The sequence below is a fragment of the Sphaeramia orbicularis genome, chromosome 2 (genome assembly GCF_902148855.1).
Source record: "Sphaeramia orbicularis chromosome 2, fSphaOr1.1, whole genome shotgun sequence".
NCBI lineage: Eukaryota > Metazoa > Chordata > Actinopteri > Kurtiformes > Apogonidae > Sphaeramia > Sphaeramia orbicularis.
In genome coordinates this window covers 9,861,385-9,875,890 of record NC_043958.1, presented here as the reverse complement: position 1 = coordinate 9,875,890, position 14,506 = coordinate 9,861,385, and the positions used below count along the sequence as shown (strand labels likewise).

Sequence of the window (14,506 nt, the reverse complement as noted above, 5' to 3'; positions counted from 1 at the left end):
TTAGACATTGAGGGCCATGAGTATGACCCTTCAAGGTCATTCAAGGTCAAAGGACATGGAACCAAATGAAAGTCCACATACGACTTCCTATCAGTGCTCAATAACAACTATATTGAAATCTGTAACCATTAACATGTTATAAACCACCAAAATAAGGCCCATTATGAGTAAAGGCAATTTTTTAACATTTAAAAAACTCGTAAAAATGTAAATTTGTTCAAACTGTGAACAGACTTTGTATACATTGTCCTAAGAAAGCCACATAAAAAATTTGAAATGAATCCAATCAGTAGTTTCATAGAAGATACAGACACAGTGCCTTCACAGTAGCTCGTGACCTATCAGCTGGGGAGTAAAAAAACTGACAAAGTTTTTTCCAAGACCTTTTAAGGCTTAAAAAATTAGAAATAAGACATATTGCCAACCTGTAATTTCTGCGGGGAAAGGTACCAGTTGGGAACTGGCTGTGCTGGATTACTGGCCCATGAATCACCCTGAAGAAAAACAGAGATGAGTGAATAAAAGCACTTTATTAAGCACCACATAAAACAGGAAATATCTTGAGTCGTATTATCAGTGAGGAGTTACCTTGCCAGGGCTGGAGGCTCTCCTCCTCTTGGCTGGGCAGGACTGGTCCTCTGCTTGGCCAAGCGGGCCCACATGAGGGGGCAGAGACTGACCTGAGCCCCCACCCTCTGCACTGTGATTGGGCTTACAAGCCTAGAAGGGAGCAGTGGCAGGAGTGCAGGCAAAAGCAAAGAAAGAAATGTAAGACAGAAACAAGCCAAAATAGAAAAAGAATAACAAAAAGGTCATGGAAGACAGAGGGTAGTGCAATGCCGGGGAGATGTGTGGTAAGAAAACACAAAAGGATTAAGGAAGAATAGAGGAAAATTAAAGGGGAAAAAACAGTCGACGCACAAAATATGGGAAAAGGAGAGGAAAGAGGACAGGGCAGAGCAAAGAACGAAGGGAAAAAAAGAAATACTGTGAATCGGCGATGGCTTAAACAGACAAAACAGGTAAGAGCAAAACAGAGCTGTGTATTAGGAGGTGTTGCTTCTTAGGCCAACAACAGCTCCCCGACATTTCTCCCGTTTGCATGAATTCCAGTGGAAATTGACCACTAATGTTTAGAATCAATACCCGCCACACTCGAAGTTAATGTTTTCAGAATTACTTCATGGCAGAAGTATTCCTAGCTGCACTGTCAGAGCGTATAATGCAGCTGTTTGAGTGTTTAGCGGCATAACTTAACCTTTACGTAGAAAGGTCAAACACACTCCACACTCAGCCTTGGAACGGACTCTGAGGGATACGGCTGCTTAGAAATTCACTTGATCAAAATCTGGCTTTATTTCAACACCTTCAGACTGAAATATGACTCTGCAGGTTGCGCAATATCTACTAGGGCTGGGCAACTGATATATCATTTTTTTATAAAAGCTCATACTTTAAGATGACTTTACCTCATATGTGCCTTTTCCATTTTAAACCAACCAAATAGAAGGCAGTTTCTAGTGTTGTGTCAATTATACCATTTTTCCTCCTTGATGCAGAAACAGTATCTGTAGCAATGCAATTTATGTTTATGCAAGTACATAAATGATTCAAATTTGAGCACAGATTTGTGTTTTTATGTTGGAATCATCTATCCTTAATTGCCTACTTAACAGTAAGATGTATGAACAATCATCATCCGATTTATTAAAATACAAATGACATGTACTGTGATGTTTTCTACTGTGTTAGTGGTTCCAAATAAATGCTGATTTTTTTTTATGTCAAAGGAGTTATTTATATTATCATTTACATTATACTGTTATTTAGGAGTTACATTATGTTCTGGCATTTCACTTTAGTGTATTGAGGTGTGTTTTATAGACATTGAAACCATGTGAGATGTTTGAATTTATTATTTTTATTCTATTGTTTTATTTGGAATTGGTTTATTGTTCTTATTTTTTGTTTTTAAAACTGTACTGCTTTTTATTATGTTTTAATCTATTTCTGTATTTTATTCTTTTACTTAGGTTTTATTTATTCTTCTGTACAGCACTGTTTTCTTTTTTTTGGACAGTTCTATGTCTTTTAATCTATTCTGTTTTTTTCTTCTTTTATTTTGGTTTTATTTATTCTTCTGTACAGCACTTTGGTCCACTGCGGTTGTTTTAAAGGGCTTTACAAATAAAGTTGGATTGGACTGGATATTGCCCAGCTGTGATGTCTACGAGCTTTAAAAAGTAATTACCAAGACATGGAGTCACAGCAGATCCACTGACAACCCAAACCTCAATGTTAATCCATAATGTTCAGTTCAAACACACCGGTCTGTAAAGGGTCACGGTAAAACACTTTTACCGAGTCACAGCCAGAAAAAACAAAACAAAAAACAAAACACATTTCAGTACCAAGTCAGGAACACAAAAATGGTCACGCACAAACATGGACGCAGTAGAACTACTGACATCTTGGATGGGCATGAATGAGCAAGTGAGAATGAGACACTAGGGGGCGTTGCTGGGGCTTTGTGAGCAGCTGCAGGACATCTAAGGTCAACTACGGAAGGGGGAGGAAGATGGACAGAACCAATGAGAAGCCTACGTATACTCTACGGCAGCACGACCTCACCGATCACACTGGGACAGGGTCAGAGGCCAAACGGCCATGCGTCAAAGAGTGTGAGAATTACAAACGCAGCTTCTTGGCTTTGAATTAAAGCACATTAATCTGTTCAGAAAGGCAATCGTTCACAGTCTAAACTCAAGCAGATTAGAGAAAACAACAATGAGGTGCAAGTTCAACCAGTTTTTCACCTCAGACTGGATTTGTTAATGAACCACAGGGGGCTACTCCTGAATACCACATTAGATTAAAAATGGGATTGACTGTAAATTAATTTTAAAGTTTTGGAATTTCAACAAGCATACACAAAGCCTTACGGATTTTTCCTCTTAAACTGAGCGTGATGGGTGAAGCCGAGTGACTACTGTGCGGTGGACAAGAAAGGGAGTGCGGGACTGGGTAACACTTGTCTGGACCCCTCCTCGGGTTTAACAGATGCCATAAAGTAGCCATGACGTCAACATGTAATGGCTTCACAATGTCTCCAATCTCACTAGAACTGCTTTTATTAAGCAGTGAAGTAGACAAGTAGGTTGTTTTAGGTATTTTTAGCTCATGCAGCTTCTTTAGACATCTGTGTTCACAAACGCTGCAGAGGGCGGAGTTAGGCTGAAGTGTTACCCATGAGTACGTTTCAACAGTGCATGCGTTGGTGTTGACCCATATGTCTGTGTGTGCATCGTGTGTTTGCGTGCCTGCATCAGTCAAAGGGAGGGAAGGGAGGGGGAGGTGTAAGTTGCTCTAACTGGTCTCTCACCTGCTGTGGTGCACTGCTCAGGCCTCCCTGCCTGGAGGTTAGCTCAGCTGGGATTGGTAGACTCCATGCCTCCTCAATAAGAGGGAGCATTTTACTTTTACCCTGTAGGCTACTGAGCTGGGGGTTACTCAACTGAGCCTAGGGGAATGGAAAACGACGTGAAAAATCAAAAAAATAATAAAAACACAGGCTTTGAAAAAACGATGACCTCAAAACAAGGAAATGATCAGCAATGGCAAATAGATAGAGGTTAACACAAGACGCTAAGTTGACAGCAGAATGCAAGGTTGTGCTTTTAAATCCTATTGGATGCATGGTCTAGCTAATGGTCCTACATTATGTATCATCCACACAAGGAATGACAATCTCCAAACAGTAATCCCAAACACAGTCACAAGTCCATTAAAACAAGCCAGTGAGCTTGTCTTAATGCCATGGAAGTATGCTAACACAATTGGTGAAAATGTAACATTCCCTCATGCATATGTAAAGGAAAATGGCATTGATTTAGGATATACTGATGACCAATTGATACACCTGTGTGGGGCTAACGGTAATTTTCAGCCAGTTATGATTAGATTAAGCCATTATTTTACCCTCTTACGGTACATATTATTCCAATGGGGCTTGGCTTTTTCGCTTAAATGACTAACAGCTAACAACAGCAAAAAGCAATGATGACAGTAAATGTCCTGCAGAGAAAACCGTGGCGACCCTGATCCTCTGGTGTCTGTACTAATGAGGTGGAGTTTGTATTTGGGAGAGTCGAAACTGAGGAGACTGGAGGAGCCAACCATCAGATGGACAGGTCAACACTAGTCTACCGAACTTACTCCCAAAACGACAACCACAAACAAAAAGAGTAGAGCATTTCAGCTATCGTCTGGCCTTCCCTTTTTCACTAAAATCTCTCCACAGTCACATTAAAGAGCTGTTTGTGAGACTGGTTTAAATGGTTAAACTTCAAAGCATCAAAAATAAATTGGACAATTGATTGTTTTAATCAGGGATACCCCAGATACTCCAGGGCTTTTTAACAGATCAGTATCTACTATAAAGCTTGAATCTCTCTGTGTGTGTCAGCTGTCGAATGCACCCAGCTGAGCTCTGGACAGATGCAGTGCTTTAACTGAAGGACATGATGACAGTGTGGGTCAAGTAGAGCAGCTTTGAGTGAAACGCTGATCTTAGTTCTGATTGTGTCAAACTTTTAACGTGCTTTAGTTGTTAAATGCAAGCTTACTCTGTGCACACTGATACTTGGGACAAATACACCCTCCAGAGAACAAAACTATCAGAACTGGGGGCAAAACATCACAGGGACAACCCTACTTTGAGCACAGGGACAGTGTGTGCCTACATGCAAAATGACAGCTCTGAGTTTATACTATATATGGGATTTTAAGCTGGCGTTACGGGACAGTTCAGCTTCCTGTCTCCACCCACCTGCAGGCATTTGATGCGGTGGGTTAGCGCAGTGGTGTTGGTGCAGCCCTTGCTGCGTGTGGCGTTGATGTAGCACTTGATGGCGTCATGCGGTTGGTTGCACGACTCATACAGTGTGCCCAGATCCATCCAGGCAGCAGCATGACTGTGGTCCAGCTGCACAGCACAGATGTAGGCCTGCAGAGCATCCATGGGCTGGTTCTGCTGCTGGTACAACACCCTGCAGGTGGGAGTGGGGGGGTGGAAGAGTGTGAATGAGACATCGAGATGAGATAGATAAAAATGGGAGGACAGAGGGAACAGAAGAAGAAAGTTTTTTTTTTTAATTTTTTAAAATGGAGATTTCAGATAAAAAATAATAAATCAATGGGTGAAATAATGAAGTTGAAGGTATAAGTCAAATAAGTTGGAAAACATGCGAGAGAAAACCTAGTTTGCAGTGCAGTTTAAAGTAATAAAATAAATCAATGGAGCCTTACCCTATAGAGCACCAGGTATCTGCACTGGCCTCTGATTTGTCTATGGATTGCCGATAAGAGATGAAAGCGTCCTGGACCTTCCCAATACTAGAGTAGCACCTGCAAGAGAAACAGAATGTCAGGCTTGGAAAAAGGTGAGATAAAACTGGAAAAAAATGAAGTAAAAATCTATTATCAATGTCTCTTTTCTACTTATTGTATATATAATATTTTCAGACAAACAATGTGCTTGTTGAAAGCATTTACAAGGATACTCTCGCGTTAGAATGGCACTAATGCCATAAAAAAAACAAACGCTCTAATGTGCATTAATGTGCTAATGCGCTTATCATCCTTGTTTATACAGGATACCAGCAGCATTTTACAAATGGAAAAAAAAAAACACGACTTTTAAAGACCTTAATAAAATTTAAGCCTAAACATTTTTTTTTTAATCAATTCTGCATGACACCTGTAGGCACTAATCATAGATGTACTGGAATATGATTGTGCGTCCAATGTGGTGCTTGTTCTTTTCAGTGTAAAGTGGTTCATTGATGCATACCCCCCAAAATTTCAGGCTACTGGGTTATTTCTGTGTAGTACAGTACATTGCACATGCTTGCCGAAGCCTCTAGACCAGTGTTTCACCCGCAGCTGTATGTTCTTGGATGTTCAGACAATTTAACACAAATAAAATCTCCATGTTGTAAAGACTGATAATAAACAGGGTGCAACATCAAACCATTTTGGAAGCTGCAGGGGCCTGTTAGCAGTTTTATAGATGTTGTTTTTACTGTGAGGGGGGAAAATGTTTGTGGCTCATATGAGATTTGTTTTCTTTGCAATACTGCGAGTAGCCACTGGGGGAAGTTTGAGGGACCAGTTGTCTCTACATCCAAAGTCCCAACCACATCACTTATTCCTCAAGCAACTTTCCATTTCTGAACCTAGAGCGATGACATTAGGAATGACCGCACACATCAATATATATATATATATAAAGTAAGGGCTATAACCTTTTAGATGCTTATGTAAAGTTGCAGACGCTGTAATTTTGTGACATTTGCCTTTCAGTTTTATCCAGGCTTTTTTGTATGTAGTGTAACTACATCCTGAAAATAAACAAACTGGTGAGAAAGCAAAGGAACACCATCTGCAAATAATACCTACATCATATCCATGGTAAGTATATGCAACCTGGATCAGAAGACTTACAGCTCTGTTTTATTTCTTCATCAACTTCATGGCACAAATGGTATCTACAGATAGCGTCGACATTTGTGTGGATGTACCTGCCAAGGAAGTACCAGGACTGTCCAGAGTTGGGGTCAGCCTCCAGAGATTTCTGCAGACACTGGATGGCATAGCTGTCCCTGGTGGCTCTGTCTCCGAGCTGTTCCACGGTGTGATGCATCCAGCCTTGAAAATATCACCAAAAACATAAATTAATAAAATAAATATCGATGTTTGAGTGCTTTTTTAGAATTAGAAGGGAAAATAGAAATGCATATAATGAACATAAATAAATAGAAAACCAAGAGCAAATGTGTATTTATTTTAAGCTGAATTTAACACCCCTACACATTTGAGGGAACTGTACATTTAATGGCTGTAGAGTCTTATCTTAAAACAATATAAAGACAAACACTAGTGCAACATCAAACCTAATAAATAGAAGAAGTCTTTTTACACTCTTACCTAGCTGCTGCAGGGTAGTGGCCTTCACCTGTGCAGGTAGATCCTCTGTCTGTAGAAGGCTCTCATAGGCCTCCTTGGCAGCCCGGTATCTCTTCTGTATAACAAAACATGTGACAAAGGAGATCAGAGAAAACCCCAAAACCCCTCAACAGATAACATCTCCAGTCCCTTTTGTTGTTGTCCATCTTTAGCTGTGATTCTGAGCAGCATAAAAGAAAAGTTGTGGCCTTCTTCTACATTTATTCCGTACTTGCAGCTGAGTGGCGAGGCTGAGACATCCACTGCAGGGTTGTGTTCTGACACAGCACAAAAAAAAAAACCACAACTAAAAAAAAAAAACACTAGCTGTGGATCTCTGCTACTCCCAGAGTTGGCAAGTGTTACTGTACCTCTCTACTGAAACAGACATAAGGAGAGAGACCACCAGCATACAAAAGAGGGGGAGACAGACTTTCTTGTTTCCGTGGCAACCCTGCCGATCGACTGAGAGTAATCTCCTATCCCCTCCCGCACACCACCCACCCACTCACGCACGCACCCTCCTCAATTTGTTAGAACCTGATTCAAAATACAAAAAAGGGCTACCCCGGCAATTAGATGCCCTGTGATTTAAGAATGTAAGTGGGTTACCAGACATAACCTAAGCACTCGACATTCAATAAACGCACAGCACTTACTCTAACACTGACAGATGACAGGGAAATAAACACTGTTTATCAGGAGGAAACAAAACTAAGCATAGACTGAGTAAAACGAGTAGACACTTACCTGAATCTCATATAAATGAGCAATGTGGAACTGAACTGTGAAAAAAAAAAAAACAGTGAAAGAAAAACACATGTTAGGTTATTTGACAATTTAGAAAAGCTTCCCACCCCTTTTTAGAGTTGGTCCTCCTCATAGTCTTTTCAAGGCTTTCAAAAGTAGTGCAGCGCTGTCAATAAAACAGATGCTAGCAGCCCAAGGTTGTCTGTCTACATTAAGTGTAACACACCAGATAGGTAGCTGTGCTCCTAACGGCACCTTCCTTTGTCTGGAGCGCTGCAGTGTCTGATCTAAGCTGCCTGAGTGACTCTCAGCAGATGGAGAGAGGGAGGGGGAGAGGGAGAGAGAGAGAGAGAGAGAGAGAGAGATAGAGGGAGAGTGAGGGGAAGAAAGACTGGGGCTGCCCTTGCAATGTGTGTGAGTGAGAACATAAATGAGGGGGACACAGAGAGGGAAAGGCAAACAGTGAGAGGCTGGGCAAAAATGAAAATTGCTGTCTCCAAGGTAACAGGTAGAGGGGCGGGCGAGATGAGATGGCAGCTGCATATCAAATGATACTGGTGTTTTACCCTGACTGAACCCCGAAAGCTGACCATAATCAAACGCTTTGTGCAGGGAGATAGTATTTGCATTAACCCAGAGCTGCTTTATTTCAAAAGAAAGAAAACAAATCCGTTGGCTAAAGAAATGAAGGGGACTCCCTGGAGCTCTGCACTCTAAGAAAGGCTTCTGTTTTGGATGCATTTTATTCAAGTTACATAATAAATATGCACTTTTTTTTCTTTTTTAACTGTACTCACGCTATTTCACTACAGTGATACATGTGATTATTGGCCAAACACCCTGTGGCATCCGATAAAAAATTCATCTATACAGAATAAAAGCAATGCAATTCAAAGAAAACGCTTACTTTCAGCTTTGGACAAAGTGCAGGGATTGGAGTCAATCAAAGCCAGCTGAAAATGCTGTGGGAGAACATCAGTACACGTTAGTAAAAACAACAAACAAAAGCAGTTCCAGTGTTTACGCTGAGTCATGTGCCTCGCGACTGCTTGGATTTTCAGCGTGACGGGAATAACTGGTGCATTACGCAGTCTCTTCTGTCATTAACTGCTAGCAGCTATACTGTCACTCTTTGGTAATGTCACAGCGGAACCCTATTATCTCCTGTTCCACTCAGCGACAAGTTCTCCTGACAAGTTATATTTAATATCTTTATGAAACAATAGGAGACTCTTTTCACATCACTACTAGCACAAATGGTACAAAGAATGAAAAGTACAGTCAAATAATTACTTGTAAATACTTTTTTTGCCGTATGTCATTCTTGAGGCAGTGAGCTTACACTACTTGATAAGAATAACAGTTTTAACTTAATACTTTAATACTTTCTTTCAGAGAAGAGCTACCGCATTAGCCCACATACTAAATATTAAAATGATGACAGAATTAATTGAATTGAAGACATTAAACCTTAAATGTGTGATCGCGTTTTGGGGGGAACCAACCTTTAGGCTTGACTCATAGTCTGTGTTGACCTTGAACATGAGCCCCAGGCGTAAGTGGATCTCCTTGGCTCGGGAGAACCCTGGGTCGATGTACAGCACCTCCTGGAATGCTTTGATTGCCCTGCGGAGAGGATGGAGAACACGTCAAATATAACTGAACCCAAAACAGGCTAAAGTTTAGAGTCAGACATTAAGTGCTTTTTGTTCTAGATCAAAGGAACTGAACATCAGGTGCTTAGTTAAGCTGCAGTGTTTTCTGTTGGTCAGACAACGAATGCTGATTCAAGTCACGCTACAAGAGTGCCATCGCACACTGAATACTAAAGATGTTCTCCCACAGTGACTGAGAAAGTACTTCCACTTAATTTTCTGTGTTTGTTTCACAATCAGATGGCAGCGAAATCAATAGACAAGTAAAACTGAAAGTTACTCAATGCAAGGTTTATTTGTTACACCTGACTGGGAGACTGTAGTGACTGACAGCTTGCATTTGTAATTAAAAATGTGTCTGGCATAGCGGAGTTTGGCAATGTTAAAAAATATTTGTCTAGGATGTATGTGAGCCTGGGAAGCTTTCTTTTTTTCCTCTTTCTTCACTGAAGCTTGGCTTCAGCCATTCAAAACAATAAGCGTAAGTGCTGATGCTTGCATCTGACTCTATCTGTCCAGAGGTTTTAAGCTGCCTGATTCTTATTGGCAATTCAGCCAGAACTGAATGTTATCTGGCTGCAGCGTTTCCATGGAAACAAAATAGGACAGCCTGACTCAAAAGCTGTTTTTCAGAGGGTAACAATACACACACCAAAACATACAGCAGAGGTATGTAATCCTGGCACCGCAATCACAAATGCTCTTTTGTGGATAAGCTCTCTTTCTTCAATGCATCTCATGTTCCGTTATGTTTATTTGTTAAATTCACAGCACGTTCAGCCATCATAAGTGCCCAACCATGAGCATGACCTAAACAGTTATTTGATCCCTTCTCTTTGAAGGATGCTTTCTGCAGTCAACACATAGGTGGATTTTTCTGTGACTTCAGGTGTGTGTCTACATTTGCTACTCTGAAATCTTGAACATCTGAAGTTTCTGTTACTCTTCTTCAAAAACGGCACTGTCATGGTGTGACCAGATTTGGCAAGGAATGTGCATGGCACCAACTGTTTAATACTGGGCTAAATATGATTACATGTTTTTTTAACTTTCTCAGACAGTCACATGTTCATATAGAACCAGCGTTTCAGCAAATCTCATTTAATGCTTTTTAATGCCCTGTTTAATGCCACTTTAAACAAATTTAATACCCATGTCCAACTGCAGATACAGGTTTATATATAGTTTTATACATACATGACGTTCTACCGTCGAAAGGCTAAAGCCAGGTTCTCAGTGGTGTCTCCAATCATCTCCAATCATTTCTGCTGAAACTTGCATATTCCCGTTTTTCTGACATTTGCTAATATTCCCTCCGCTCTTTCGGCACAGCATATTGGATTCCATGCATCCGGTGTTGTGACCTCGTGCATCGGCCATAGACAATAGCCAATTAAAGGGTTCCACCTTTCAATCATCACAATATACTTCCGATCAAAATAATAAAATGTTTATATAATCAAAATAAATCATGAATAACAATGCCTTTTTTCCCATCAAGTGTCTTTAATTTTACAATGCCTCTGGACATCAAATTTAATGCTTTTTAATGCCATTTAAGGCCTTAATTTTCACAAAATCTATTCAATGACTTTTAATGCTTTTTAATGACCCGCAGAAACCCTGAGAACTGTTGCAGATTACAGAATAGTTTCAATAAAAGAGCGCTGTGTGTTAATCATTTTCCTACCTTTTGCGAACAATAATTCAGAGATGTAGTACTCACCACTGAAAGGCATTATAGTGGAAGTAGACCATTCCTAGGCCATACAGAAAGGCAGCATTCTGTGTACAAGCAGACAGGTATAAGGGAATTACAACAAGTAGTAAAATGATAAACAGTAAAAAACGAGCATCTACTCTCACCACTAAATTTCTTTGCAACAGGAAAGAAAACTCAACATGACTCAAATATGAAAGGTGAAACTGCACCTTACACCATTATCTAACCCAAATTTGACCGTACATGCTTCCTGAGTAGGTGACAGTATGACTGTAAGTGGAACATGAGAGTATGGTGAACTGAATGAGTCTGTGCGTCTTACCTTCCAGTAGTCTGACTGTAAACTGTAGTACCTCTGGTATGCAGATAATGCTGTGATTCATAGAGAGAGAAGCACTGAGTTAATCTGTGCCACAACAAAAGGTTCAACAAAATCTGTGCCAGTTTAGAATGGAATCCAGACAAATGTGTCTGTAGATGATCATCCAATTTCCACCGTAAAAAATTGCTCATATGTCAAGTCATATCTGCAAATCAAGCTCAAAACAAATTTAAGTGGCAATTTAATTTTCTTATTTCATAGAACCTTTGGGGAGCTATTTTGTATTTCTCAAGATTGCAACTGAATGGATTCCAATAAAGAATCCTGTTATTCTAAATTTAGTCTCATTTCAGTACTAATAACTGATACCCGTCCTGAACTGAGAGCAGGCGGAGTTTACTCACCTTTTGGGTAATCCTCCAAGAGGAGGTTGAAGTGCCCGAGCTGGCAGAAAAGCTCAGGCTCCACTTTGCCCTCGGCTTTAAGGATGAGCGAATCATAGCAGCGGACAGCCTGGCGGAGACACACAAACAAACAGGGTCCTCAGGACAGTGTGCATGTGTGTGTATTTCAGACACAGTGTGCGAGAGAGTGAGACACACCTTGAGTTACAGAACATAATGTCACACAGAACTTTTCAAAGTCACTGAACAGCTGACGTCAGGCGCCAGCTCCATGATTCTGGCAAAGCTGACTAAATTTCTTTTCAGGAGATAAATATCAGCCCTCGAATAACTGACTGGAATGGAGTTTGTTGTAGATAAGGACTTGTACTTTAGAGATCTTGCTGAAAATACTTCCACCTTCCTGGTTTGATTGCAGGTATTAAATCTGCAGTTGGATGATTGTTCTCTATGAAGTGTTTTACTACTTTCCTGAAAATAACAGACTGGAAGGAGTCACTGGTGCAAGGTGCACAAGCTTAGATTGGTGGAATTCTCTCCAGAGACTTGCATATCATTTCCTCTTACGTGACAACGCTGGTGCTTTCACTCAGTCTGCCCATAACAACACAAAACCTGGTCCCAGACACTCTCAGTCTTCCAATAAGAAACATATCATGTGCATCTGATCAGTAACAGCCAACTGCACTAGTCATCCCTGTTGAAAGTGGACAGGTGTATGAGATATTGAGAGAGGATGCACCGATTATGTAATCTGGGTATATACTGATGTTTAAAATAACAATGTGAATCTGATGCTAGTTTGTTTGTTTTTTTGGGATTTTTGCAGCGTCTGTGCAACAAAAGCAAAGAAATCTTCATTATAAAACATAACTGAACTGACTTAAAGCTACAGTCCCATACGGTCAGGTCAAGGGAACACGCACATCTATGAGAAAAATAAAAGTTTTTCTTGTCCTATTCTGTATGCACTCATTTCTTAGTTTATTACTGTGATGTATAATAAATGCTTGTATTAAAATAATAATATTTGACTTGTTTCAGGCACATTGGCTTTTACATCATGATAGGATCAAGAATTGAAACAGTGTCACTTTAAATCTGTGTCAATAAGTCCAAAAGTTTCCAATATATTTTCCAAAATTTTGAATTCAGTGTAGCTTAATATGTTATTTAACACATCATAGGCAAATCTGAGTGAATTTCCAGTGGGAACCACATGTTAAGCACTTTGGCATAAACCTTGCCAAAATCAGTGATATTTCGATGAAACCGTGTTACCGAGCACATCTTAAAATATTCTTGATCAAAAATTTTATTTTATACAGTCATCATCCTTACAATGTTTAACCCATAAAGACCCAGTGCTACTTTTGTGGTAGTTCACAAATAAATTTCACTCTAGATTTCACCTTTTTTAAGTGATTTAGAACCATTTATTATAATATTATCCACTGTAATTTGGGTTTTTTCAGTGAAAATCACACATTTTCCTATATTTAATGAACTGATCATGTAATCGTTCATTAAAGCTCTGATTAAACTTGAGGGTTTTTCTATCAGAAACAGAGAAAACTGAAGAAAAGGTGATTTTCTCAGCAAATATATCATTAATTGAACATAAAACAAGTGCCTCCATCCACTATCATGGATCCAACTCCATGGGTTTTCCTGGTGAATCAATGTTGTAGAAGATGACGGTGTTTCCATGTTCACTATGGAGCCTCTGAACGTTGCCATGGGTCATGTCTAATTACCATGAAAAGATGACAAATTGTATTTTACACCAATTATTGACATGTATTGATAGGATTAATGGATCAACAGTTATTAAACATTTTGGATCAGTAGATGATTTTGGTCACTGGTGAATGTTTGGATCTTTATGCGTTAAGTACTGACAAATACCTACTGAAATATGGTACACACATTGATATAGGTTATATATGTACAAAGTTGGAGCCCATTGAACACAAAAAACATGTAACCATGTCACTGCTTGACGTGACCCCATAGTTTATTTTATTTTATTTTTTTAATGGTCCTTGCCTATGTTTCAGACTGTAGAAAATCTACCTTGTGATGCTTAGGGTTTGTCGTATCACATGAATTTTCATACAGATAGAGGGTTAAATATGTGACTGATAGCTGTAATTACCAATCACTGATCAGAGACCGTTAAATGCAACCTGGATGTGATTCTGCTGATCTACTCTGTGTCTCAACAAGGACAGAGAAAAGTACAAATTTAATGAGACAAAGTTATGAAATAATGATTAATATAACAACAGACAAACATCAGCCATTAGACATTGCCATTAGTGAAAGGAGATGTTATTTACCAAAACTAAGCTGATATATCCATCAGGGCTCGTGACTGCGACTGAATTACGGTCGCATGCGCCTGAGAATTTCGGTAGTGCGACTGTTTTTGAGATTACGATCGCACGGTGCGCCAATAAAAAAATGAGCGAAAATTAATACGTGCGCCTAGAATAATGGCTGCAGAAGTAACTCGTCAGCTGAAAATAAACAAGCTCCACGCCCCGCTGACTGAAGCGGAAAATCTAGTGCCCCGCCCCCTCGCGTGCGCATCTCTGCGGATGGTCCAACACTGCATGACTTCGATGCACTGCCAGCGGTCAGG

General features: G+C 39.9%; 1 protein-coding gene across 2 annotated transcripts in view; it reads right to left on the bottom strand.

Annotated features, from left to right (window-relative positions):
- Window positions 1-14,506, bottom strand: part of LOC115431141 (lysine-specific demethylase 6A-like) — a 38,893-nt gene that overhangs the window by 14,674 nt on the left and 9,713 nt on the right. The window contains exons 3-15 of one of the 2 annotated variants that reach the window (XM_030151383.1): window positions 11,860-11,968; window positions 11,456-11,505; window positions 11,137-11,195; window positions 9,261-9,381; window positions 8,663-8,717; window positions 7,756-7,790; window positions 6,988-7,081; window positions 6,582-6,708; window positions 5,308-5,406; window positions 4,829-5,048; window positions 3,383-3,520; window positions 589-720; window positions 426-494 (exon numbers count right to left, since the gene is read on the bottom strand). In XM_030151383.1, the coding sequence (XP_030007243.1) occupies window positions 426-494; window positions 589-720; window positions 3,383-3,520; window positions 4,829-5,048; window positions 5,308-5,406; window positions 6,582-6,708; window positions 6,988-7,081; window positions 7,756-7,790; window positions 8,663-8,717; window positions 9,261-9,381; window positions 11,137-11,195; window positions 11,456-11,505; window positions 11,860-11,968 (1,308 nt within the window). The remainder of the gene's footprint in view (window positions 1-425; window positions 495-588; window positions 721-3,382; window positions 3,521-4,828; window positions 5,049-5,307; window positions 5,407-6,581; window positions 6,709-6,987; window positions 7,082-7,755; window positions 7,791-8,662; window positions 8,718-9,260; window positions 9,382-11,136; window positions 11,196-11,455; window positions 11,506-11,859; window positions 11,969-14,506) is intronic. The other variant, XM_030151387.1, reaches the window with a different exon arrangement.